This window comes from Kogia breviceps, chromosome 18 (genome assembly GCF_026419965.1).
Source record: "Kogia breviceps isolate mKogBre1 chromosome 18, mKogBre1 haplotype 1, whole genome shotgun sequence".
In the NCBI taxonomy this organism is placed as follows: Eukaryota; Metazoa; Chordata; class Mammalia; order Artiodactyla; family Physeteridae; genus Kogia; species Kogia breviceps.
Window position 1 is genome coordinate 2837486 of NC_081327.1, and position 25846 is coordinate 2863331.

At 51.2% G+C, this 25846-nt stretch overlaps 1 protein-coding gene and 1 non-coding gene across 7 annotated transcripts; one reads left to right on the forward strand and one right to left on the reverse strand.

The window, feature by feature from the left end:
• Positions 1–129: 129 nt before the first annotated feature.
• Positions 130–23092, reverse strand: ZNF580 (zinc finger protein 580). Of its 6 annotated transcripts, none has more exons than XM_067019282.1 (3): positions 22936–23092; positions 6137–7299; positions 130–1088 (listed from the first exon to the last, which is right to left on the reverse strand). In XM_067019282.1, the coding sequence occupies exons 2-3, from the start codon at positions 6152–6154 to the stop codon at positions 558–560; spliced, it is 549 nt and encodes a 182-aa protein (XP_066875383.1). In that variant the 5' UTR covers positions 6155–7299; positions 22936–23092; the 3' UTR covers positions 130–557. The 6 variants fall into 6 exon arrangements, with proteins under 6 accessions (XP_066875383.1, XP_066875382.1, XP_058899870.1 ...); XM_067019281.1 differs by lacking the exon at positions 22936–23092 and adding an exon at positions 10247–10434; XM_067019285.1 differs by lacking the exons at positions 130–1088; positions 22936–23092 and adding exons at positions 3145–3329; positions 10247–10466 and having other exon boundaries at positions 7072–7299.
• LOC131745663 (U6 spliceosomal RNA) lies at positions 20908–21014 on the forward strand. Its single transcript, XR_009332397.1, has one exon. It is a non-coding gene; the product is annotated as a U6 spliceosomal RNA (small nuclear RNA).
• Positions 23093–25846: the final 2754 nt, after the last annotated feature.

Consider the following 25846-nt stretch of genomic DNA (forward strand, 5'->3'; position numbering starts at 1 on the left):
CCGGCCAGAAACACAGGCCGAGATGAAGGTTCCCAGGGGCTCATGGTCCGGTTTCCAGTCCCCAACCCCGCTGCCTGCTTCACCCCGTCCGCCCCCCACCGCCCCCATACGCAAATAAGAGCCCTAAAATGGAGTGCGGAATGTTTATTGAGTAAAGGGTGAGGGTGGTGGGTGGAAATGGGGCGACACAGAAATAAGCCAGACCGTGCCCGTGCTCTTTTGTCAAATCTTCCACGCAGACAACCGTTCACCGCTTCGGAGCTGACAACCAGGGTTCAGAGAGGTTACGCCGCTTGCAAAGGCTCACACAGCACAGCTGGGCGGAAACTGGGCTCCGACTGGCTCCCAGGCACTGGGAGGGGCAACGACTTGGTCTACATCACACAGCTAGAGAGGGAGGGAAGGAATGTTTCTCCCTTTAGATAGTTGGGGAAACTGAGGCCCAGGATAAGGCAGTAACCTCAGCGGAGTAAGGGAATGTGTTGTGGGTGTGACGCTGTGTGGGTCAGACGTGGTGGCCCAGAGAGGGGCCGGGCAGCACAGGCCGGGTCTGGAACTTAGTGGAGGCGCACGTGCTGCGCCAGCTCCGCTGCGTCCTGGAAGCGGCGTGGGCAGAGCGGGCAGGTGTGCGGTGGGCCGGCGCGAGCACGGTGCGTGGCACGGTGCCGCGACAGGTGGCTGGAACGCTTGAAGGCCTTGCCGCAGGCGCCGCACGTGAAGGGCTTGAGGTCCGAGTGCGACACGCGGTGGCTCTGCAGCCGCAGAGGGCTGGCAAAGACCCGGGCGCACTCAGGGCAGCTGTAGCCCTTGCGAGGGCCTGGCTCTCCCGGCGGTGCCTCGCGCTGTGGCGGGCCCCGGGGCTCCTCCTCCAACTGCACCGTGTATGTGTAGGGGACCCCGTTGGCGTCGATGAGCAGGTGGCGGCCCAGCCGCGGGGGTCGGGGCCCCGCCGCCGAGGAAGGAGTGGAGGAAGGGCCTTCCGTCTTGGGGAAAGGGGGAGCCTTGGGGGGCGGCGGGTCCATGGTCTCCGGAGAGGAGGACCGAGGCTGGGGTGGCCGCGGCGGCAGCAGCAGCATCTGGAGCGGCAGCTGGGAGCGGCGGAGGGGAGAGAAGTTAAAATCGCCACTTGCTGGGGAGAGTGTATCAATTCTCACTGCTTGTTACCCTCTCTGTACCACTGACCTACCTTTCCTACAAAAAAAGAAACTGCTTCTAGGCCAGATCGCTCTACTTGCATCAAGCAGCTTCAGGGGCTTCTACAACTAAGCTCAGCATCTCAGGGCCCCGACCTGCCTTTCCTCCCGGGTCCTCCTCTCATCCCCCAGCTGGACCAGAGGGCTTCGCCCAGCCACTTCCCTCCTCCTCCACCCCCAAAAGCCAATCAATTTCCAACTCTGTTTCCCCCTTTACATCTTCATAGCCTCTTTCATGTCATGCCAGGGCTCTTGCCTCCAGAATTTCTCAAATGGGTCGCTTCCTCTTCTTCCCAGCCCCAGCTCAGGTTGCATCCTCTCCCCCCAGGACCACCGCAGCAGCCTTTCTTTGGCCTCCAGACCCTCCTAGATCTCCATCCCCACTAGGTTCCCTGGAAGGCCTCCACATCTCTGGATACGGCTGTAGCCTCTCTTTAATTTCCTCTCTAGGTACATCCCCGGAGCCCCACTAACCCAATTCCCCACTTTTCACCCAGGGCTCCTCTATCCTGTTCCTACATTTAGCACCTTAAGGTTTCAACATCCTCTCCCATTACCTAACCTGTCCTCGAAATTTCAGGTGTGCCTACCTAGGACGCCTCAACCGCCGGTCTTCTACGTAGCCCACGACCCATGAACTTTGCCACCTACTACATCTCCACCCAAGGGCCCCTCTCTCTCCCCAGCCCCTAGGTATAAGCCACTGACATCTTTGCTGTTCCTCTTTATACCCCTCGGGGCCTCCTCTCACTCCCCGTGACACACACCAGGGCCCCGGAGTCCCTCTCCCAAGCCCCCTTCTCCCTCTCTTCTGCATGCATCTGGCATCTTTATGTCCTCATTCCTATCCCTGCTGTACCCGACACAGCGCCTCCACCCCTCTTCTCTGCTCCGCTTCCTTCTGTAACCCCAGGGCCCCTGTGTCCCCCTTTCCGCTACGCCCCCAGGAACCTCTCGCTCCCGCACTCCCTCCTGCCTGTCCCCCGAGCCCCGGCTCCTTCCCCGCCGTGCCCCAGCCCCACCCCCACCCCCCGTTATCACCAGTCCCCTCCCCCAGCCCTGCCCGGCCTCACGCCGTCCCGGAACCAGGCTCCTCCCTCCATCCCGGCCCCCGTACCCGGTGCAGTGGCTTCTCGGGTCCGGAGGAGCAAGCCGAGGTCCCGAGCGGCCCGGGCTTCCCCTCGCGAGTGCCGGCGGCGGCGGGACCAAGGCTTGGGGGAGGTCCGGGCCGGCGGCGCCGGGGACGCGGGCGCGGGGGGCGCGGGGGCGCGAGGGGCGGCGGCGTCCCTGGGAAAGGGCGCCGGCCGGAAACGCGCGCGCCTCAAGGAAGGTTCCGCCGCCCCAGAGCCCGCCGCTCTGACGGCCCGCTTTCTTTGAGTATCTAGGGATCGCGAGAAAGGAAAAGGGCCGAGCGCGCGGGAACCACACAGCCCGCCCCCTGCCCCCCGCTCCCTTCCCATCCCCTACGGGAACAGTCCGTTCTCTGCGACAGAGGTTGATTAGTAGACGAGGCTAGGCGAGGCTGTCTTTGCCCGAAGTCCCACAAGGAACGGGTGCGCCCAATCCGTCCTCTTCCCACTGGCCGACCCGCCTGCATCCCCTTCCAAACGAGGCAGAGAGCGGGAAGAGCGAAGTTTCTGTTGGCTGGGCAAATGGGGAGACCGAGGTGCAGACAGGGCCAAACCCTGCCAGATGCAGAGGTGGGCAAGAGTGGCTCTTCCCATCCAGGAAGGGGGAGACTGAGGCGCGAGGAGCAGCAGCGACAGTGTCTGGGTGGTGTCGGCACAATGCGCGGTGGGCCCGACGCTCCCGCGCGCAGAGAGGAAACCGACGTCCGTCGGCCGCGTCCTGGTGCAGGAGCGCGTTGACCAGAGAGGGGCAGGGCAGCCAGGCCAGATCCGGAACCTAGTGCGGCGGTCGGCGCCGGGCCGCGCCAGGTGGCCGGAGCGCTGGAAGGCCTGGGGCAGGCGGCGCACACGGAAGGTTGGAACGTCGAGGGCAGCGCTGGGGGGTGCCCGCAGCTAGTCCTCCAGCTGCGCGGTGAACTAGTAGCGAATGCTGCGCGTGTCTACGAGCAGGTCGTGGCGCGGGGGGAACCAGAGTGGGGCGGCCGCTGCAGCTGGGGAGGGGAGGCAGCTGGGGGCACAGAAGGAAGAGAACCGGCGTTAAGGTCGCGCCCAGACCAAGGACCCCGGCTTGGCCAGAGGTGCGTCCGAGAAAGCTCCCGAAAAGAACTTTCTGGGATGATGAAAAAGTTCTATGACCTTCGCGTTGTCCACTGGGACAGCCACTAGCCGCGTGAGGCTATTGCTCATTAGAAATGTGGCTTGAGGACCTGAATTTTAAATGGTATTTCATTTCTCTTAATTTAAATCTAAATAGCCACAGGTGGCTAACCGCTGCCCACCTTACGGCACAGCTCCTAAACCACCCTCAACCAGTTGCAAACTGGAGCCCCGCGGGCCAGAGAGGGCACAGTTATATTTGGTTTGGATCACAGATATGTCTTAATGTTTTACTGGGCAATATTTAAAAAATCAGAAAATGCACACACAAATTGCCAGCTACAGAAAAAAGTCTCTAGATGGGGCAACAGTAAACTGAAACTGATTACGCATTCTCAGAAAACCTTCAAGAAACCTCCAAGTGACCCAACAACTGTGATCTTAGGTTTCAATTAAAGATCCTCCAGAACTGTACCGTCCTAAAGGGTAGCCACTGGCCACAGGTGGCTCTTAAACGTTTGCCATGTGTCCGGTCTGAACTGAGATGTGTCATAAATGCAAGACACCTAAAAGATTCTGAAGACTGAGTATGAAAAGAGTGTGAAGTATCTCATGAATGACTTTTATGTTGATAACATTTAGAAATGATACTCTGGGTATACTAACTGGGTTAAGTAAAGTATGTTATTAAATTAATTTCAGCTGTTCCTCTTCACTTTTTAAAGCATGGCTCACTGCTGGACACTGTTGTCCTAGAGGTTCTTCCTCTTTTGTAATTTTATGGGGTGGGGGGCAGTAGGGAGAGTGGAAACTGGTGAACTAAGAGGGTGTACGCGGTTTAAAGGGGTAACTACACCTTCTGTCTACACCAGGCTTCTCAACTTTGGCACTACTGACATTTGGGGGCTGGATCATTCTTTGTTATGGGGGGCTGTCCTGTACATTGTAGGTTGTGGAGCAGCGTCCCTGGCCTCCACGCTTCGGATGCCAGGAGCACCTTCTCTCACCCCTCAATCTCACTCCCACCCAGCTGTGACAAGAGACTTGGCCAAATGTCCCCCAGGGGGCAACACAGATCCTGGGCTACACAGACAACTACCACAGGAGTCTCCCACCCAGATCCCTTTCTTGAGTTTCAGACCCATGAAACTTGCTTTGTCCATGAGAGCCACGCCCACCCCACCCCACCCCACCCCGAACTCTGGAAATAATGACCAGGACCAGCGTTTATTGGGCCCTTCCTATGGTGCCAGCCATGGCTAACTGCACTGAACCCTCAGGGCAGACCCAAGAGGGAGGTGCCACGCGGATGCCTATTTTATAGACGGGGAAACAGAAGCTCCGAGAGGCCACGTGACTGGGACTGAGGTCATACATGCGCTGGACAGCACGTGCTTCTAACTGACCCCTGAGCCAGAGCTCGCGGCCAGTGTCTGCAAGCCCCTCATGCTTCTCCCCAACCCACTGCCGCCGCCGCCCCGGCTCACCGTGACGGCCTCCCCGCCCCCACCAGCCCCTTCTCTCTCTGGCAGCTCTGCAGCAGTATAGTTACGCTAACCCACAGAATCATGTCATCACCTGACCTAAAACCCTCCGCGCTGCGCTTGGAATAAAACTCAGAAGCTGCCATCACCACGGTGCCACCCAGCCCGCCTGGCCCACTCCCAGGGCCTTGTGTTTGCTGTTCTGCCCTCCGGAATATTCCTCCCAGCCCCTCACACGGACACACGCTTCCTGGCCATTCAGGTCTCAACTCGAATAAGCCTGCGCCACTGGAGCGGGCGGCTGGTTGTATGCGAGCTCAGCTCGGTGAGCAGGTGAGGCCCTGCTCGGTCGGGCCAGGCCGCCCCCTCCGCACCTCGTACTGCAGCCCGTAGCGGGCTTGCTCAGTTTCGGGTTCGCTCCTCTGCTGCCTGCTTTTCCCGCTCTGTTCTAGGCAACCTTCTGCCCTCAGAACCTAGCAAAGGTCTGGGGAGAGGGTCGGGGCTCAGGTCAATATTGGTTGAATGAATGAATGCAGTCAGCCCGTGCAAAGATAAAGCAGTATCTCCCCCCACCGAAACAAACAGCCTTGCTTCTCGCCTGGGACAGGATCACGATGAAGCCCCACACCCACACCAGTCTGGAACCTCTAACGTCCGCATCCTGCCCCCACCACTTCTACACTCCCCAAAGCCAGAAGGCACCAAGTTCCGTCCCTCCCTCATCCTGGATGTTCCCCTCTGCTCCCCAAGCCCCGGCTCCGGCCCCTCCTTCCCGCCCAGGGCCCCTGCACCAGGCTTCTCCCTGGTATCTTGGTCCCCAGTACCGCCCCCGCCCTCCTTGACACTCTTCTCACAGCTGTCTCATATTTAACCTCTGCCCAAAATCTTGTCGCCGTCCCCATGACTCTCAGGACCAAGTCCCCAGGTGCCCGCAGCCTGGGGTGTGAAGCCCTTCAGGAGGTGGCCCGGCCAATCCGCCTCGTCCCAGTCCCACATGGCACCTCACGCCCCCTCATGGGACCTAGGGAGGTGGCCCTGGGAGAGCACTCCAGTCAACAACTCACACCCGCAAAGGAAAGGCTCCCGCCTGTGTTCCGGCCCTGCCCCTGCAATTAAAAAAGAACCAAAGCTAGGGAACGTTATCTGCACCTGCCTCAGCAGGCACCGCGAGCTGCTATAAAGAAGTGCTGGAGCAGTAGGTGCTACCTAAGTATTAGGCGAGCTCGCAGCTCACCTGACAAGGATGTTGCATCGATCCTATCTTACAGATTGGGAAACTGAGTTCCGGGATGGGACGGTGATCTATCTCGGGCTACAAAAAGAGGCTGTGGCAGAGTCAGGGATGCAGCCAGACACGCCTGCTTCTCACCCGCAGCCACGACGGCTGGGAACCACAAGCCACTCCCGATTTCAGGAGGAGGAAACTGAGGCCCAGGGAGGCAGCCTCAGGTCACACAGCGAGGAAACAGTGAGGCCAAAATCCCAGCCTCTACCTTCTGTACCAGAAACAAGAGATTCTCTGGAGCCCCTGCAGTCTCTCCAGGGTCCGGGAAATTCCTTCCGGCCAAGTGGTCCAGAACGTGCTGCGCGGGCTGCCCAGCATCCTGAAAACGCCAGAACACAGCGGGCAGGCGTGAGCCCGACCCAACCGGAGCTGGCATACGAAGCGATACCTCCCCGGGGCGCTTGAAGGCCTTGCCACAGACGAAGGGCCGGAGTTCTGAGTGGGAGATGCTGTAGCTCCTGCGGTGCGGGCAGCTCTTGAAGACCTGAAAACACTGCGGACAACTGAAGCCTTGCGGCGCGGGGAGGGCTCCAGCCAGGGGGCCTCCTCCGTGTGCACGTATAGGGAACGCCATTCCTCTCGGTGAGCAGGTGACGGTCCCTGAGAGGCGGGCTGAGGCCGCTGGATGGGGATAGCGGGGGTGGAGGAAGAGGAGGGGGCCGGCTTAGGGGCGGGGACCACCCTAGGGAGGGAGGGGCCCATGGCCTCCAGAGTCAAGGTACACTTTGGGAGGCTGAGGGGAGGACAGACGGGCGAGTAGATGAACTTCTTTCTCCGGAATTCACCAGTTCAAAGCCTCTCCACCCCGCGCCCGCGAGTCGAAGCGAGTGACCCAGCGGACGCACCGCTCGGGCCTCTCCGGTTGCCCGGAGCTCAGCGCCTACCTCTCGGCGCCGGCTCGCGGTGCGAAGGTCTCTCGGGTCCGAGCGCGGTGGGAAGCGGCTCGAGGGGCGGCCCCAGGATGTCCGCCGCGCGGGGTGATGGACTCGGAGAGCCCGGAGACGGTTCCCACTCCGGCCTCCATCTCGGCCAGACGCGGCCCCAGAAATCCGCTCCGGCGGGAAACAAACACCCGCGAACAACGGTTCCGGGCGTCTGCCCGCCTCACTTGTCTGCAATAAGGGGGAGAAAAGCCAATACAAAGTCATTGGCGACGTGGTAGATACAGAGGGAGGGAAGACAATAGGGATGGCTTTTTGTCCGAAAAGTTGTGACTTTTCTTTAAAAGTCACTTTATCTATGGTTAAGACTTCGCCTTCCGATGGAGGGGTTGCGGGATCGAGTTGGATCCCTGGCCTGGGACCTAGAATCCCACATTCCCGGCAGCCAAAAAAAACAAAACATAAACAACAGAAGCAATATTGTAACAAACTCAATAAAGACTTTTTTTTAAATGTCGCACATTTTTTTTCAAAAAGTCACTGTATCCTTCTGGGCTGGAGAAGGAACTAGTCGTTCTAAAATAAGAGACTTTCTTCAATAGGAAGGAAAATAGAACATCTACCTACACATAGGAACCGAAACCGGAAAGGGCTAGTGACTGGTCGGCTGCTACACAGCAAAGACAAAGAGCCAGAATTATTCAGCCGGTGGGACAGCTGAGGAACCCCAGGCCTTGTGATTTAATGTGTTACATGGCAAGAAAATGGAGTCAGGTATCATTCTCCGTGTTGGTGGTAAAACCAAGGCCAGAGAGGGATAGTCAGTGGCCCTGGGTCACACAGCTAGTTGGGGCTGGCGATGCCAGTGCGTCCACGGGGCTGGAGTGGTGGAGGGGAGTGACATCTGGCTCTGGAGTACACCTGAACTCCTGGCCTCAGGCTCCACCGCCATCCAGGAAGTCCTGCCCTGGTGAATACACCGCGATGCATTGGGCCACCCCCTGGAAAGTGGGCATGCCACCCCAGGTGGGTTAGCCGGTGCTGGCTGTGGTGGCTGGAGCACTTGAATGCCTTCCCACAGGGGCCACACACTTCGGGGCGGAGTTCCGAGTGCAGGACACGATGCTGCCTGCGGAAAAACAGGCTCTCACACGTTTGTAAGCACACGGGGCACAAGTGTTGATGGGAGCTGGCCCATCTCTGTTTGCATCGCCCTGAGCTGCTTCCTCAAGCCACAGGAGGATGTGTGGGGTGATCAGTAAGCGACCACTGGAGCTTGGGGGCACAGGTGAGGACAAAATAGGTGACTGAGTTTGAGATGCATCCCGGGACATTCCCAGTTTTAAAACTGAGAGGAAGAAACGAAGGAGAACAAGACAACGACACAGATGTCTCAGCAGATTTGGCAAATCGCCACCATCTGGCCGCTGACAGGGAGGAGAGAATTCATCCCTAGTTTTCAAATGGGTTATTGAGGCCAGAGAGTGAACCCACCAGTCACAAAGCCCACACGGTGCAGTTAAAACCCAGGGTCCCTGCCTCTTGGGTAAGGCTAAAGGGGGAAAGGGGACCAGTAATGGCCCTGGGAGGTGAGGGCATCTTTCTTGCTACTTTCTCCTGCTTCCCCTGCCACCCACAGACTTGCACCACACCCCAAGGCTGGAGATCATTCAGTGTTAACAAGGACGGCCCAGAAAAGGGTGTTGCCTTGTCCACTAGAGATGCCAGGGTCTAGCTCTGCAACCGTCATCTCTCAAGCTGGACGCTGGCAACTTGGGAAAGATTTCCGGCGCGTGGCTCCTCAAAGGCATCGGTTTTGTGCCCGTATTAGGAGCAGACTCAGTCTGCCCTAATACACCAGGACGTGCTGAGCCGGGTCCCTGGCAAGCCCGGCCCGCCGGGGGGATAGGAGGAGCAGGTGCAGGGAGCCCGGTGGCTGAGCGGAGGCTGGCAAAGGCTGCTGGGGCATTGGAAGGCCCGGCCACAAGTCTCAGAGATGAAGCGCCAGATGACTGATGTGTGAGGCCATAGGCCTTGAGACGGACAGCATTCTGGAAGCCCTGCAGGCACTTGGGACAGCTGTACGCTGGGCAAAACTTCCTGATTGTCATTGGGCTTCTCCACTCGCACGGTGTATATGTAGGTGTGTTGTACGCCCGTCCAGTCAGAGGCTGAAGGCCCAGAGAAAGAAGGGGAGGAGGAGGAAGGGCCAATTTGTGGGAGGAGCACTTGACTGGAGGGGGGGAACCCACAGTTGATGAGAATAAAGTCATCCTTTTTTTTTTTTTTTTTTTGGCCACTTTGCACAGCATGCGGGATCTTAGTTCCCTGACCAGGGATCGAACCTGCGCCCCCTGCAGTGGAAGCGCAGAGTCTTAACCACTGGACCGCCGGGGAAGCCCCAGTCATGGTCATCCTTGAATCAGAGGAGCAGCTAAAGGAAGGAAAAACTGCATTGACTGAAGGTGCACAGAGGTAAGCTAAGGCTTGAGATGACCAGAGGACCTCTCTGCATCCCCCAATCTTTGCTTACCTACGTCATCCTCCACCCCCTACTCCTTAAACCCCTCATCTCTCCAAGGGGGGGGGGCGGATTTTTCATGGGCCTCTCTCCATGTGCCCAAACCCTAGACCTTCTAACTTTACCACATCTCCATGCTCCAGGGATTTGCACAGGCCTCTTGCATCTATCCATCGATTGATTCCTATGATGTGCACTCAGTCATCTTACACGCCCCCAGAATCTGTGGGACCCATGCTTTACTATATTGCCCTCCGTCTCCTCTTTCAAACTCCTGGTGGGCAGGGTGTCCTTTTCCCTTGTCTCCATTCCTCCCCATCAGGTATCACTGTTCTCTTCTAGGACCTCCCCCAAACTCTCCGAGTTTCTTTTTCTGCCCAGATCCAAGATTTCTTCCTTTCATGCTAGTCCTGCGACACCATTAAGTGTTTCCATCCTCCCAGAAAGAAGTCTCTCACCTCCAGAGTCTGTATTCGACCCACTCCACCACCTCCCCGCCATCCCTTTCCGAAGCCCACCAAGGCCTCCCTGGTTTCTGCCTTTTCTCTGTTCCCGAGGGGTCCTCCGACTCGATCCTCCCCAATCGTCCCCGCAATGGGTCAATCGTGTCCGGTCTTTGCCACACACACACACACACACACACACACACACACGCACCCGGCTGCCCACCCGTCCTCGTGCTCCTGGACCCCTCCTCCAGGCATGGCCTTTGCTGTCCGTGCGCTATGAGGAGAGGCCTCCCGAGAGTCTGATCCCGGGATGCAGGAGGCGAAGAGATTAAACCTTCCGGGAGCCCTAAGTGGAGCCATAGCGCTCCGACCAGCCAGGAGAGGGATGGGGTTCACGAGAAAGCCTTCCGGCCGGAAACACAAACCCTCAAAGGAAGGGTTCCAAGTGCCTTCCGTTCCGCAGGCCTGAATCTCTGTCATTCATTCAACAAATATTTGTTTAGTGTCTCCCAGACGCCAGCTTCCGGGGGGAAACCATAAGCCAACAAGACCGAGGTAGTCCCCTGCCTTTCTCTACCTTCGAGGCAACAAGTGTTATCTGTATCGCACACCTGCTGCGACAAGGAACTCTGCTAAGCCTCCTGGAGGCGACAGAGACCAAAGTATTGCAATGTCTGCCCCCACCTTAGCACCTGGGAGAAGCAGGGAGGGATGACATTCAGCAGACAAGCTCAACGACGGACAGCGCCCCTCAAGAATCTTACATAGCCCGAGAAGAGGACTTCAAACAAGAAGCTGTCTCAGATTCAGTCCCGGTGCTTCGCAGATGAGAAAACTGAGGCCCAGAGAGGTTGCGTGAGACGCTGATGGTCCCACAGCAAAGGGGGTGCCAGAGCCAGGGCTACATCCTAAATCCTAAAGCGGGGAGGTCTTTACACTTTCTCATCCCAATATCTTCATTTTGGACTTCCCTGGCGGTCCAGTGGTTCAGACTCCGTGCTTCCCTGGTCGGGGGACTAAGATCCTGCTTTCTGCGCTGTGCAAACAAACAAACAAACAAACTCTCACATCTTCATTATGGGGAAATTGTTCTATGGCCCTCGAGGGTTACAGGATTGAAGCTAAAAGACGTTTAGGGAAAGAGTTGCCTGAGTGTGAAACAGCCCTCAAGGCTAGCTGTAGATGCTAGCAAGGAAAAACCAGAAGGCTGGACTTCCGAGCTCCCACCCGCACGGAGCCCTGTAAAGTCATGAGGAGCCCCTTCTTGCCTCAGTACAGACCGTCTAGAAGGATTAGGCATTCCGTGCGGATTTCAGAGCAAACACAAGGTGTTAATGAGGCAGCTTAGAAACAGTAGGATTCCAATTCTGGTCGAGAGGGTTGTGGGATCTTAGCTCCCCGACCAGGGATTGAACCCAGGTCCAAGGCAGGGAAAGCACCGAGTCCTAACCACTGGCCCGCCAGGGAAGTCCCTTCTCCAGGGAAATCTGAAAAACATTGTGTGACACCATTCCCTGGTGACACAGTTTCCCCATCTGTCATGGAGAGGCCACCAGTCTTTGTTTTTCCTTTTAATTTTATTTTTCTATATCGAGATGTAAGTTATGGTGGAAGAAATTTTCATATGTTGAGGTATGGGGAAGTCCTTCTGGCTGATACATGATTTGACGTGAACTTTATGCTAACCAGAACAGCCTGTCTTATGGCCTGTCAAATGTACACTGTACAGCTGCATTAACCATTAAAGAAAAGAACGCATTTAAAATCAAAATGGGGGAGGGGGTGAATTGGGGGATTGGGATTGACATATATACACCACTATGTATAAAATAGGTAACTAATGAGAACCTACTGTATAGCACAGGGAGCTCTGCTCAATGCTCTGTGGTGACCTAAATGGGAAGGGAATCTAAAAAAGAGTGGATATATGTATACGTATGACTGATTCACTTTGCTGTACAGCAAGAAACTAACACAACATGGTAAAGCAACTATACTCCAATAAAAATTAATTTAAAAAAATAAATAAGCGAAAGGAAAAAAAAATCAAAATGGAGTCACTATGGTTCAGGCATCCCAAATGGAGCTGGGTGGCCACTGTAGAGGTGGTTTCAGACACGTTCCTGCATCACTGAGAACCTGAATCTTCCAAACTGCATCAGACTCAAGGCCAGCACCAGCCATTCTCAAAAGAGTATTTGCTAGTAGTGGCCAGCTGCCACCTGACAGCACATCTCATCTTGGCCTGATCCTATTTCAAGCACTCAACACCGACGCACGGCTGCTGACTACCGTATTGGACAGACAAATCTAGAGGAGGCCAACTAACAAACAGGCAGCTACAACGTAAGGTCTTAAGTGCAGTGACAGGGCACTCCAGGGGGCCAGAAGGGGCTCGTGACCCAACTGGGGGAGGAGTATAGAATTGGAAAGTTTGGGAATTCCCTGGCCGTCCAGTGGTTAGGACTCCACGCTTCCACTGCAAGGGGCTTGGGCTCATCGCTGGTCGGGGAACTAAGATCCCGCAAGCTGTGCAGTGCAGCCAACCAACTAAAAGAAAAATAATTGGAAAGTTTTCCTGCAGGTGACATCTGAGTTCAGTCTTGGAGGACAAGGGAGTTAGCCTGGCCTTGGGAACAGTGAATGCAGTTCCAAGCAGAGTGAAAAGTAGGGGTAAAAGCCAGGACAGAAAACAGCCCAACTATTCTTCTTTCAGAGTGGCTAAGCATCATGTGCCCAGCCAGGGACCATGCTGACTTCACGCGACAAGGACCAGACTGAAGAACATGGAGTTTGTGCTGCAGGCATCACAGGAGAGTCTGGAGCTAGTCAGGGAACTGTCACGTGAGGGCTTCACAGGGATTCCGGTGGAACTGGCAGCCTGAAGGGGTGCCTCACCCAGCCTGGGAGCCTGAGGTAGGCAGGAGTCAGGCGTTGCTTTCTGGAGGAAACAAGGCCTGAAAAAATGGCCAGGATCCCCCTGGAAAGGTTACTCTGGGCAGCAAGACCAGCCTAAGACCTGGCGCCTGGAGAGATGCAAGTGTGTTTCAGTGGGGCTGTGACACGGGTTGTGTGTCTCAAAGGATGAGAGAGGAGGCTGGAGAGCTTGGCGGGCACTACAATATGCAGGGCTTCCAACTCCGGGCAGAGGAGTTGGGATTTCTGTCTTGCGGTAGGCCCTCCTGCCGTGGAAGGATTTTGAGCTGCGAAAGGACAAGATTAGTTCCAAATTTTTGAAAGGTCTGTTTGCTTATGTTGGCGGGCTAGAGCGTGGAAGCTGGGGGACTAGGGAACAGTCTGGTGCTGAAATCTACATGAGAAAGAACGAGCTTTGCGCTACGGAAGAGGCGGTGGGGACTGAGAAATCCCTCCACAATCTTGGTGTTAATGCTCAAATGCCTGATTTTAATGCCCTCAAGAATTTCAGAGCTGCAGAAAGGAGTCAACATGCGAAAATAATACTAGCATTACTTCCCACGTGTTCCATACTGTCCGTGCAAAGGCATTATTATGCTAGGTACTTTCATACGTGATTTTATTTAATTTCTCTAATCGGTTAATCCGTTCAGTTTTCAGTGAGAAAACTGAGGCGCAGAGAGAGAGTTCATTGCCCAAGGGCGCGGTGGTGGCGACTAAGCGAGATGCGGCGGCCCGACACCCCACACCACACGCCAAAACCCCCAACCCTCGACCAGAGAGTCTTTTGCGTCTTTAGTTCCCACCTTCTGAGGCCAACTCCCTTCCCCGCACCTCCCCCCGTTCCCCCCCCGTCCCCCGCCCCCCGTAGCCCTTCTAGCCCTGGCCAGCCTCTCTATGGTTCCCTCCCTCCCACCCCTCTACCCACACGCTGCCTCTCTTTTGCCTCCCACCCTGGCCCCTCTATCCACAGCCAACTTCTCTATGGTCCCCCTTCTCCCTAGTTCCCTACTTATCGGCTCCTCCTCTAAACTCCACAATATCGGCCATCAGCCCCCCCACCCCGCCCCAACTCCACACTCAATACCGATGCATACTGCCTCTGAGCTGCCTCTCTGGTCAGGCCGAGCGGAAACGGCTGCCAGTGGGGAAGTGCTTTTAGGGAAGGCCCTGCAAAGGAGGGACCTCGCACTGATAAGGGGTGACCCTGCGCTAAAGCGGCCCATTTCAGGCCCTTTGCGAAAAACGCTCTGGCTGCAAACACGAGGCCCAGAGAGGAAGGATCCAATTTGCACTTGGGCCCACCTCTAATAAGTGGGATCCCAAAAGGATCACTCTCTATAGGAGTTTCCTGTCTCTCCTTTCGTTTTTGTTCCGACAGTGTCAGAGACAGACAAGGAAATCGGGAAATGCCCACCTCCTTAAACAGACTGGGGAAAATGAGGCCAAGAATGGGGAAGGAACTTGCTCAAAACTCGTCAACCAGAAACCAAATGGGAATCAAGCCAGGGTCTCCTGGTTCCCAGTTCCCAGAGCCTCAGCGGTTTTTCTGTTTTAAAATAGGTGAAGTAGATAGTAACAGCAAGGCTCCTAAAAGAGGCACGCGGGGCCATCACATCCAGGTTCCAGTCTGATTCCCAACCCGAGCTACAAGGATTCTCCTCACCACATAGCAAAGCAGATGTCAATCTTTCCTTCGAAAGTAGTTAAGCATAACTGCAGAGGTGGATTCACCGTGAAGCTAAGAACCTGAAGCTTCCAAGGCTCCTCACTTGCACAAGGCTTTCCCTGGGTAGTGAGTGTTGACAATTCAAAGAGTACTTAAGATTAGTCACTGCTTAAAAAAAAAAACAAAAAACTTGCACCTAAATGTCCAGCGACAGATGAATGGATAAAGAAGATGTGGTTTATATATACAATGGAATATTCCTCAGCCATTAAAAAAAGAATGAAATCACGCCATTTGCAGCAATACGGATGGACCTAGAGATGATCGTATTAAATGCAGTCAGACAGAGAAAGACATATATGATATCACTTATACGTGGAATCTAAAATATGATACATATGAACTTATATACAAAACAGAAAAAGACCCTACAGACATAGAAAACAAGCTTATGGTTACCAAAGGGGAAAGGTGTGGGGGGGAGAGGGATAAATTAGGAGCTTGGGATCAACATATACATACTACTATATATAAGATAGATAACCAACAAGGACCTACTGTACAGCACAGGGAACTCTACTCAATATTGTATATTAACCTATAAGGGAAAAGAATCTGAAAAAGAATATATATATATATCTTCAAATCACTGTGCTGTACAACTGAAACTAACACGACATTGTAAATCAATTATGCTTCAATTTAAACAGTTTTTTAAAGGATAAATAACATATTTTTAAAAAACGTGCAACACTCTGCAACCTTAAATTCATAGGTGAAGGAAACTTGCTTAGAATTTTCTCAAACTTGACAACAATACTAAAATAAATGTGAATCTGAAATTAAAGTTTCTTAAGTTAATAGTAAAGAAATGTTTTGATCAATCACATTATAGGAAAGATCAGATAATCTTTCTATTCTCTCTACAGAAAATGATATTATAATATTGTTGTCATATAAAAAGCCAATCAAAGAAAATAGAGGGAAAGCATTATAGAGCTGAGTCAGGTAGTAAACTAATTAAAATGCTATCGATATGTGCTTTTCAATTTTCGGGGTTGTGCGTGGTAACGGTCACCTTTTTAATTTTGTAATTGGTTGCAACTTATTTTGTCATGCTAAATAAATTTTCTCTTGTATACCTTGCTTTTGTATTTTAAATTTTGTATTTCTAAGCTGTACAAGCTTCACACCCTACAAAACCTGGATCTGACCCTGCTCCAACACTCAGTGTGTTCTCAGTAAACACTAGTGGGGCTTCCCTGGTGGCACGGTGGTTAAGAATCCGCCTGCCAATGCAGGGGACATGGGTTCGAGCCCTGGTCCAGAGAGATTCCACATGCCGTGGAGCACTTAAGCCCGTGCACAACAACTACTGAGCCTGCGCTCTAGAGCCCGTGAGCCACAACTCCTGAAGCCCGCACGCCTAGAGCCCGAGCTGCGCAACAAGAGAAGCCACCGCAATGAGAAGCCCGCGCACCGCAACAAAAAATTGATTTTTTTTCACAGCCAAAAAAAAAATCAATTAATTATTATTATTTGCGGTACGTGGGCCTCTCACTGTTGCGGCCTCTCCCGTTGTGGAGCACAGGCTCCGGACGCGCAGGCTCAGCGGCCACGGCTCACGGGCCCAGCCGCTCCGCGTCACGTGGGATCCTCCCGGACCGGGGCACGAACCCGCGTCCCCTGCATCGGCAGGCGGACTCTCAACCACTGCGCCACCAGGGAAGGCCTAATTAATTAATTTTTTTAAAAAGAGAAATGTTTGTTGAATGAGTGAACACATATACCAATTTAAAATAATAATAATTTTAAAATAATTAATTTAAAATAATTTAAAATAAACAAACACACACTAGTTATTATTGTCAGTATTATTGTAATCTGCAGACCCAATAGGAAGGCTTGAGGATGACCTACAATTTAAGGATGACTGTTGGCTTAGAACTTCAGACAGCCATAGCCACCATCTTCTTATTCATCCACACACTTACGTATTGATTCACTAATTCAATACATGGCTGCTGAATACCTGTATGCAGTACTGAATGCCCAGACACGAGTGTGGGTGCTGGAGACACAGCAGGAAATTATACAGACGTGGTCTCTGCCTTCAGGGAGCTTACAGTCTGATAAGAATTGTCCATGGGATTGATTTGATGTTTTCAAAAATCAGATTTTAAAAATCGTCTACAAGCTCTCTCCACCCCACATTTTATTATGAAAATTTTCTTTTTCTTTCTTTCCTTTTTTCTTTTTTAATCTTTTGGCCACACCACACAGCATGTGGGATCTTAGTTCCCTGACCAGGGAACTGAACCCCGGGGCCCCTGCATTGGCAGCGTGCAGTCTTAACTACTGGACCATCAGGGAAGTCCCAGAAATTTTCAACCACAGAGAAAAGTTGAAAGAATCGCATAGTGAACATGCATACACTTATTATATAGGCTTATAACTTTTAAATATTACTTAGAGGTTGATCCTAAAAGAGCATCATGTTCAGCTGATTCTTTTTTTTTTAAGATTTAATTTTATTTATTTATTGGCTGCACTGGGTCTTCATTGCTGTGCATGGGCTTTTCTCTAGTTGCGGCGAGTGGGGGCTTCTCTTTTTGTGGAGCACAGGCTCTAGCCACGCGGGCTTCAATAGTTGTGGTTCATGGGCTCTAGAGCGCAGGCTCAGTAGTTGTGGTGTGCGGGCTCAGTAGTTGTGGCACGCGGGCTCAGTAGTTGCGGCACGTGGGCTCAGTAGTTGTGGCGTGCAGGCTCTAGAGCACAGGCTCAGTAGTTGTGGTGCACGGGCTTAGTTGCTCTGCGGCATGTGGAATCTTCCCAGACTAGGGCTCGAAACCATGTCCCCTGCATTAGCAGGCGGATTCTCATCCACTGTGCCACCAGGGAAGCCCCTTGACTGATTCTTTTTTTCACAGCTTTATTGAGATCTAAGTCACATGCCATATAATTCACCCATTTAAAGTGTACAATTCGTCACAGGTATGTGCAGGGTCACCACAGTCAATCTTAGAATGCTGCGTCCCCTCGGAAGGAAAACCGGTACCCTTTAGCTGTCACGTTCTTACTCCCTCAATTCCACTCTACCTCCCACCCCAAGGAGCCGCTCATCTACTTTCTGTCTCTATAGATTTCCCTGTTCTGGACATCTCACATGAATGGGATAATGAACTGTGATCTTTTATGTCAGCTTCACTCACTATTAAAAAAAATTGAAGGGCTTCCCTGGTGGCGCAGTGGTTGAGAATCCGCCTGCCGATGCAGGAGACACGGGTTCGTGCCCCGGTCCGGGAAGATCCCACATGCCGCGGAGCAACTAAGCCCGTGAGCCATGGCCGCTGGGCCTGCGCGTCCGGAGCCTGTGCTCCACAACGGGAGAGGCCACAACAGTGAGAGGCCCGCATACCGCAAAAAAAAAAAAAAAAAAAAATTGAAGCACAGTTGATTTACAATGCGATGCCAGTTTCAGGTGTATAGCGTGGTGATTCAGGATTTTTACAGATTATACTCCATTAAGTTATTACACAATAATGGCTATATTTTCCTGTGCTGTACAATATATCCTTGTTGCTTATCTATTTTATAAATAGTAGTTTGTATCTCTTAATCCCACACCCTTATCTCGCGCCTCTCTTAATAAACTTAATTACACAGCAAAGGAAACCATCAACAAAACAAAAAGACAACCTATAGAATGAGAGAAAATATTTGCAAATGATTTGGCCAACAGGGATTAATACCCAAAATATATAAACAGCTTATACAACTCAATATTAAAAAACTAAACAACCCAATCAGAAAATGGGCAGAAGACCTGAATAGACATTTTTCCAAAGAAGACATACAGATGGATAACAGCCACATGAAAAGATGTTCAACATGGCTAATTATTAGAGAAACGCAAATCAAAATGATGAGATATCATCTCCCACCTGTCAGAATGGCCATCACCAAAAAAATCTACGAATAACAAATGGTGAGAATGGTAATAATGGTGGAGAAAAAGGAAACCTTCTACATTGTTGGTGGGAATGTAAACTGGTGCAGCCACTATCGAAAACAGAACCAAGGTTCTTCATAAAACTAAAAATAGAACTACCATATGATCCAGCAATTCCACTCTTGGATATATATCCAGAAAAAAAAAACAAAAGCACTAATTCTAAAAGATACATGCACCCTAATGTTCACAGCAACACTATTTACAATAGCCAAGACATGGAAGCGACCTAAGCATCCATCAACAGACAAAAGGATAAATAAGATGTGGTATATATATATACAATGGAATACTACTCAGCCATAAAAAATGAACTTCTGTCATTTGCAGAAACATGGCTGGACCTAGAGAATATTATGCTTAGTGAAATAAGTCCGAGAAAGACAAATGCTGTATGATATCACTTATATGTGGAATATAAAAAATAAAACAAATGAATGTATATAGCAAAATACAAACAGACTCAGAGATATAGAAAACAAGCTAGTGGTTACCAGCGGGGAAAGGGAAGCGGGGAGGGGCTTCTTCACTTATCCTAATACTTTCAAGGTTCATCCATGTTGTAGCATGTGTCAGTACTCCATTCCTTTTCGTGGCCAAATAATATTTCATTTTATGGATATACACCACATTTTGTTTATCCATTCCTCAGTCAATGACATTTGGGTTGTTATGAAAGATGCTGCTACAAGCATTTGTTTACAAGGTTTTGTGTGGACATATATTTTCATGTCTCTTGGGTACACACCTATGAGTGGAATTGCTAGGTCATATGGTAACTCTATCAGTCAATTCATTTAAAAGACAGAAGATCCAAGTCCAGAGAGGAGAGATGACATGCTCAAGGCAGGGACAGAAAGAAGTAAGGCTAACACCCCACCCCCACCCCGTCTTCTGATTCCAAGTCCAAGACCCTTACTGCCATTTTTTTAGTGGTTCCATGTAGCCAGACTTGTAGCCTCAGGTCATGCAACAGACTGTTACTGTAGTGCGAGTCCCTGAGGGTGACAGACGAGAGGGGAAAAGGCAAGGAATCCACATTTATTGTGCACCATCTGGCTCCCACAATTATGCTAGACTGTAGCACTCCCAAAGTGAGAAAGGACATCACTTGCCCAAAATTGTATAGCAAGTGGACAGACGGATCTAGATCCAGGTGCATCTGACTTCGAAGCTTATGGTCATTCCACTGAACTATGCCCTCCTCTTCAAATATTTCATATTCTCAGTATTAATCTCAATCTTCTATATCCATTCATTCAGTTATTCATTCACTCATCTGTTCATGCATTCACCAAACATTCACTGAGGTATTTATATGCCTCCTCTCTGTGGATGCAGAGATGGAATTGATGCTGCCCTCAAAGAAGGGAGAACAGAGGATGAGTTTCAGGTGCTAAACCCTGTGCCGTGAATGATCTCATTTAATAAAGAGAATCTCAGCGGAATACCATTTCACACAAGTCAGACTGGCCAAAATGTAAGTTTGACAAATATTGTTAAAGATGTCAAGCAAGGGGATTGCCCGTTCATTGGTGGTGGGTGTGTAAATCGGTAACAACCGTAGCTAATACATGGTGCCTACTTCGTGCCATAAAACACTTTACGCATAATGACTCATTTCATCCTCATAGCACCTAACACTTAACTGTGCCGAGTGAATACTATTATAATCTTTGTTCTGCAGACGAGGCAAAGGGAAAGGCTGACTTTCCATTAGACACAGCAGGTACATACAACGCCTAAGGCCCAGGACACTCTTAGGAGCCCAGGGAAAACATTTTAATTTTGAAATCGGAAGAAAAAAGAATGTAATCCAGCCTACCTTATGTTTGTCTTTATACCAAAACAGATATAACATACAAGTTTAAATATACTTTTTGGAATGAAGGCGCCCACAAAGGCATAAAAGCCAGGGCCCAGGAAAGCACTGGAGACCATGAGTGGTTAAATAACTTACCCAAGAGGGACTCCCCTGGTGCCTCAGTGGTTAAGACACGGGGACGCGGGTTCGATCCCTGGTGCGGGAAGATCCCACATGCCGCGGAGCAGCTACGCCCGTGCGCCCCAACTACTGAGCTTATGCTCTAGACTCCAAGGGCCACAACTACTGAGCCCTCGAGCCACAACTACTGAAGCCTGCACGCCTAGAGCCCGTGCTCCGCAACAAGAGAAGCCACCGCAATGAGAAGCCCGCGCACCGCAACGAAGAGCAGCCCCCCGGTCGCCGCAACTAGAGAAAGCCTGTGCACAGCAACGAAGACCCAATGCGATGCTCACTTCGGCAGCATATGTACTAAAATTGGAACGATACAGAGAAGAGTAGCATGGCCCCTGCGCAAGGATGACACACAAATTCATGAAGCGTTCCATATTTTTGGAAAACATGGGCAGAACATTCTATGACATAAATCATAGCAAGATCCTTTTTGACCACCTCCTAGAGAAATGGAAATAAAAATAAACAAATGGGACCTAATGAAACTTTAAAGCTTTTGCACAGCAAAGGAAACCATGAACAAGACGAAAAGGCAACCCTCCGAATGGGAGAAAATATTTGCAAATAAAGCAACTGACAAAGGATTAATCTCCAAAATTTACAAGCAGCTCATGCAGCTCAATATCAAAAAAACAAACAACCCAATCCAAAAATGGGCAGAAGAACTAAATAGACATTTCTCCAAAGAAGATATACAGATTGCCAACAAACACATGAAAGGATGCTCAACATCACTAATCATTAGAGAAATGCAAATCAAAACCACAATGAAATATCATCTCACACCGGTCAGAATGGCCATCATCAAAAAAATGTACAAATAATAAATGCTGGAGAGGGTGTGGAGAGAAGGGGACCCTCCTACACTGCTGGTGGGAATGTAAATTGGTGCAGCCACTGTGGAGAACTGTATGGAGGTTCCTTAAAGAACTAAAAATAGAACTACCATAGACCCAGCAATCCCACTCCTGGGCATATATCCAGAGAAAACTCAAATTCGAAAAGATGCACGCACCCCTATGTTCATAGTAGCACTATTTACAATAGTCAAAGACATGGAAGCAACCTAAACGTCCATCGACAGATGTTGGGATTAAGAAGTTGTGAGACCAGCTTCCCTGGTGGCGCAGTGGTCGAGAATCCGCCTGCCAATGCGGGAGACACGGGTTCGTGCCCCGGTCCGGGAAGATCCCACGTGCCGCGGAGCGGCTGGGCCCGTGAGCCGTGGCCGCTGAGCCTGTGCGTCCGGAGCCTACGCTCCGCAACGGGAGAGGCCACGACAGTAAGAGGCCCGCATTCCGCAAAAAAAAAAAAAAAAAAAAAAAAAGTTGTGAGATATATATATTTCATTCTTTTTTAATGTATTCTTTTAGTATTCTTTTATGTATTCTTTTAGTATTCCCTCACATATATATCCATCATATATCCATCATATATCTATGATGCAATACTATTCAGCCATTAAAAAAAGAAGGAAATCATGCCATTTGCAGCAACATGGATGGACCTAGAGATGATCATATTAAGTGAAGTAAGTGGGCTTCCCTGGTGGCGCAGTGGTTGAGAATCCGCCTGCCGATGCAGGGGACGCGGGTTCGTGCCCCGGTCCGGGAAGATCCCACGTGCCGCGGAGCGGCTGGGCCCGTGAGCCATGGCCACTGAGCCTGCGCGTCCGGAGCCTGTGCTCCGCAACGGGAGAGGCCACGACAGTGAGAGGCCCGCGTACCACAAAAAAAATAAAAATAAATAAATAAATAAAAATTAAAAAAAAAAATAAGTGAAGTAAGTCAGAGAAACACAAACATTATACAGTATCACTTACGTGAGCAATCTTAAAAATAGTACAAATGAAGTTATTTACAAAACAGGAATAGACTCACAGACATAGAAAACAAACTTCCGGTTAGCACAGGGGAAAGGGAGGGGGGATAAACGGGGAGAAGGGATAAACGGGGAGTGTGGGGTCAGCAGAGGCACAGCACTATAGATAAAAGAGACAGCCGGCAGTGCGCTGGGCGGTGCGGCGCGCGTGTCTCGCGCTTCCGCAGTGTCCGGGCTGCACAGACGCGGGGGCGCCCCTTCCTCCAGACTCTGACCGCCCTCCAAGCGTTTCCGCGGCCACAGCCTCGGAATCACCCAGCCCGCTCTCCTCGGCCTCCGGGACCGGCCAACACCGTTTTCGGAGCTTAGCTCCCTGTTGCCGAGCGAGCGCGAGCTCCCAGCTGCGTCGCAATCACTCCGCCAGCTGGAGGCCGCCGGCACCCGCCCGGTAACGTGCAGCGGCCGCTCTCGCGCACCTACCTGTCTCCGCGCTTCTCCTTCGACCCGACGCAGCCGCTCGCGAGGGCGTGAGACCCCGTTTCGCGAACTGGCCGAGGAGAAGCCGGAGGGCCCGAGCTCCGTGGAAGAGGCAAAAGCAGCGCTGCGGCCGCGCCCTCTTCCAGGACGTGCCGAAGGCGTCCCAGGGGCGGCGGGTAGAGCCCGGGACGCCACGGAAGCCGCCCGGCTGACGGAGAAGAACCGGCACCAGGCCCTGTGGGTCCGCAGGCCCTGGGTTCTGCCCGCGCAGCCTCCACCTCTGGACTCCCTGGAGCCCCTGCCTGGGTGAGCAGGTGAAGCTCATCAAGAAGATGGGCGACCGCCCGACCGACCTCGGCAGGATGCTCGGCCCGCAGGCTGGGCTGGGCGAGTGTCGCTTCCAAAGGCGCAGCCTCGGGCACCCCTAGGAGCCCCTGGAGCCCAGCGGCCTGTGAGCCCCTCTGGGGTCAGGGCTTCTCCCTGAAGCCTCTCCCTGCAGCCACCGGGCAGCTTGTTACCCACCCTGGAGCCCTCTCCGAGCCCTGGGCCAGAGGGAAACAATAAAGCTTTCTGCAGCAAAAAAAGAGAAAAAAAATTAATAATTAATTAATAATTATACAAAATTAATAATTTTGTATAAATTTGTAAAAATTATAATGAAAAAATGTTTAAAGGAATATTTCTTTTTTAAAAAAAAATAAATTTATTTATTTATTTTTGGCTGTGTTGGGTCTTTGTTTCTATGCAAGGGCTTTCTCTAGTTTCGGCAAGCAGGGGCCACTCTTCATCGCGGTGCGCAGGCCTCTCACTGTCGCGGCCTCTCGTTGCGGAGCACAGGCTCCAGACGCACAGGCTCAGTAGTTGTGGCTCACGGGCCCAGTTGCCCCGTGGCATGTGGGATCTTCCCAGACCAGGTCTCGAACCCGTGTCCCCTTCATTGGCAGGCAGATTCTCAACCGCTGCGCCACCAGGGAAGCCCTAAACGAATATTTCTATCCAAAAAAGAATATATATGTATATATGCATATATATGTATATCAGAATCACTTTGCTGTACACCTGAAACTAACACAATATTGTAAATCAACTCTACTTCAATAAAAAGGAAAAAAATTGGAACCAACCCAATGTCCTTCAACAGAAGGAAGAAATATACTGTGGCTATCACACCAGCATTGACCATGAGTGACTAGATTACAGGTATCCATGTTTACAAATATAAAAAACAATGTCGAGGGGGCAAAAAGTTAGAGAAGGTTACACTGAAATGATATCATTTATCCTAAACATGTTAACATACGCAGAACAATATCACGTTGTATCAGATATGTAGCAAACTAGGAAGGCATGTGTGGGAATGATAAACAGAGAATGCAAACTCTCATAACCTTAGGGGAGGGAGGGAGGCAAATGCATGGGGGGTACACAGAGGGCTTAGACTGCTTCTGCAAAGTGTATAGTCTTCTAAGTTTATTAGTGAGGATAGGGAGCCATTTATATGATTCCAAATAATTTTTGTATACAGAAAAGGTTCAAAATAAAACTCAGAAAAGACTCCCTAGGACTTCCCTGGTGGCACAGTGGTTAAGAATCCACCTGCCAATGCAGGGGACACATGTTCAATCCCTGGTCCGGGAAGATCCCACATGCCGCTAAGCAACTAAGCCCATGCGCTACAAATACTGAGCTCGCGTGCCACAACTACTGAGCCCACGCGCCTAGAGCCTGTGCTCCACAACAAGAGAAGCCACCACAATGAGAATCCCGCGCACTGCAACAAAGAGTAACCCCTGGTCGCCACAACTAGAGAAAGTCCACCTGCAGCAACAAAGACCCAATGCAGCCAAAAGAAAAAAGAAAAAGAAGAAGAAAAAAAGACTCCCTAGGTTTATCAGTCAAGATACAATAGGTTCTGCTGCAGTAACAAACAACCCCAAAGCTCAGTGGCTTTAATCAAACAAATGATCATTTTAAATGCTATATATCCAAGGAAGATGAGCATCAGTTTCTGGTCACTGTAGAAACATACTCTGGAATTCAGGCTGACGGAAACTTCATTTCACCCAACAGATCCCCACGCACAGAACAGCCTGGATGGAAAGTGGTGAACAGCTTGCTGGCTCTTATCTTGTGCTGAAGTTGACACACATTGGTTTCACTTACAGTTCATTGGGCAAAGGGAATCACATAGCCACGTCTAACTGCAAAGGAAAATGCAATCTTATCACGTTCCCATAAGGAGGAGAAACAGAGAATTTGGGAATGACCTTCATGTTTAGCATCTCCTACCCTGCCCTGCCAAGAAAACAACTTAAGGTTGTTCCAAAGATCTTGCATATCTCTTTCTTCTTAGGTTTTACGACCCTCTACAGTTTTGTACATGAGAAAATGCAGGCACAGTCCAGAGAAGTATGTTGACCTCTCCAAGGTCACGCAGCCAGGCCATGAAATGAACAGTTGGAGGGCTAAGGCCTCAGCCCTGTCCTTGGTGCTGCAGAAAACCACCAGTCTTTGGGCTCTTTCCTCCAAAAGAGCATTTCCCGGGACTTCCCCGGCGGTCCGGTGGTTGAGACTCCGCACTTCCACTGCCGGGGGCACGAGTTCATCCCTGGTCGGGGAACTAAGATGCCGTATGCCACTGCGCGTGGCTGAAAAAAAAAAAAAAAAAAGCGTTTCCCAAACGTCACACCACCTAAGGACTTTTGCAAATAAATCCCAGTGTCACCAGTGTTGCTGTTTGCTGAATATCTTTCTGCAAACGGACTTTAAAAACCTTACATTCATAAACTTTGCCTCACTAGGTTATCACGAGCCATGCAGAGGAGGTGACCACAAAAACGTGTAACATGAAAAGAGAACAAAGGTTATTCAATTCAGGTCAGCGTCAACTGACTGCCAGAGCTTAGTCATATAG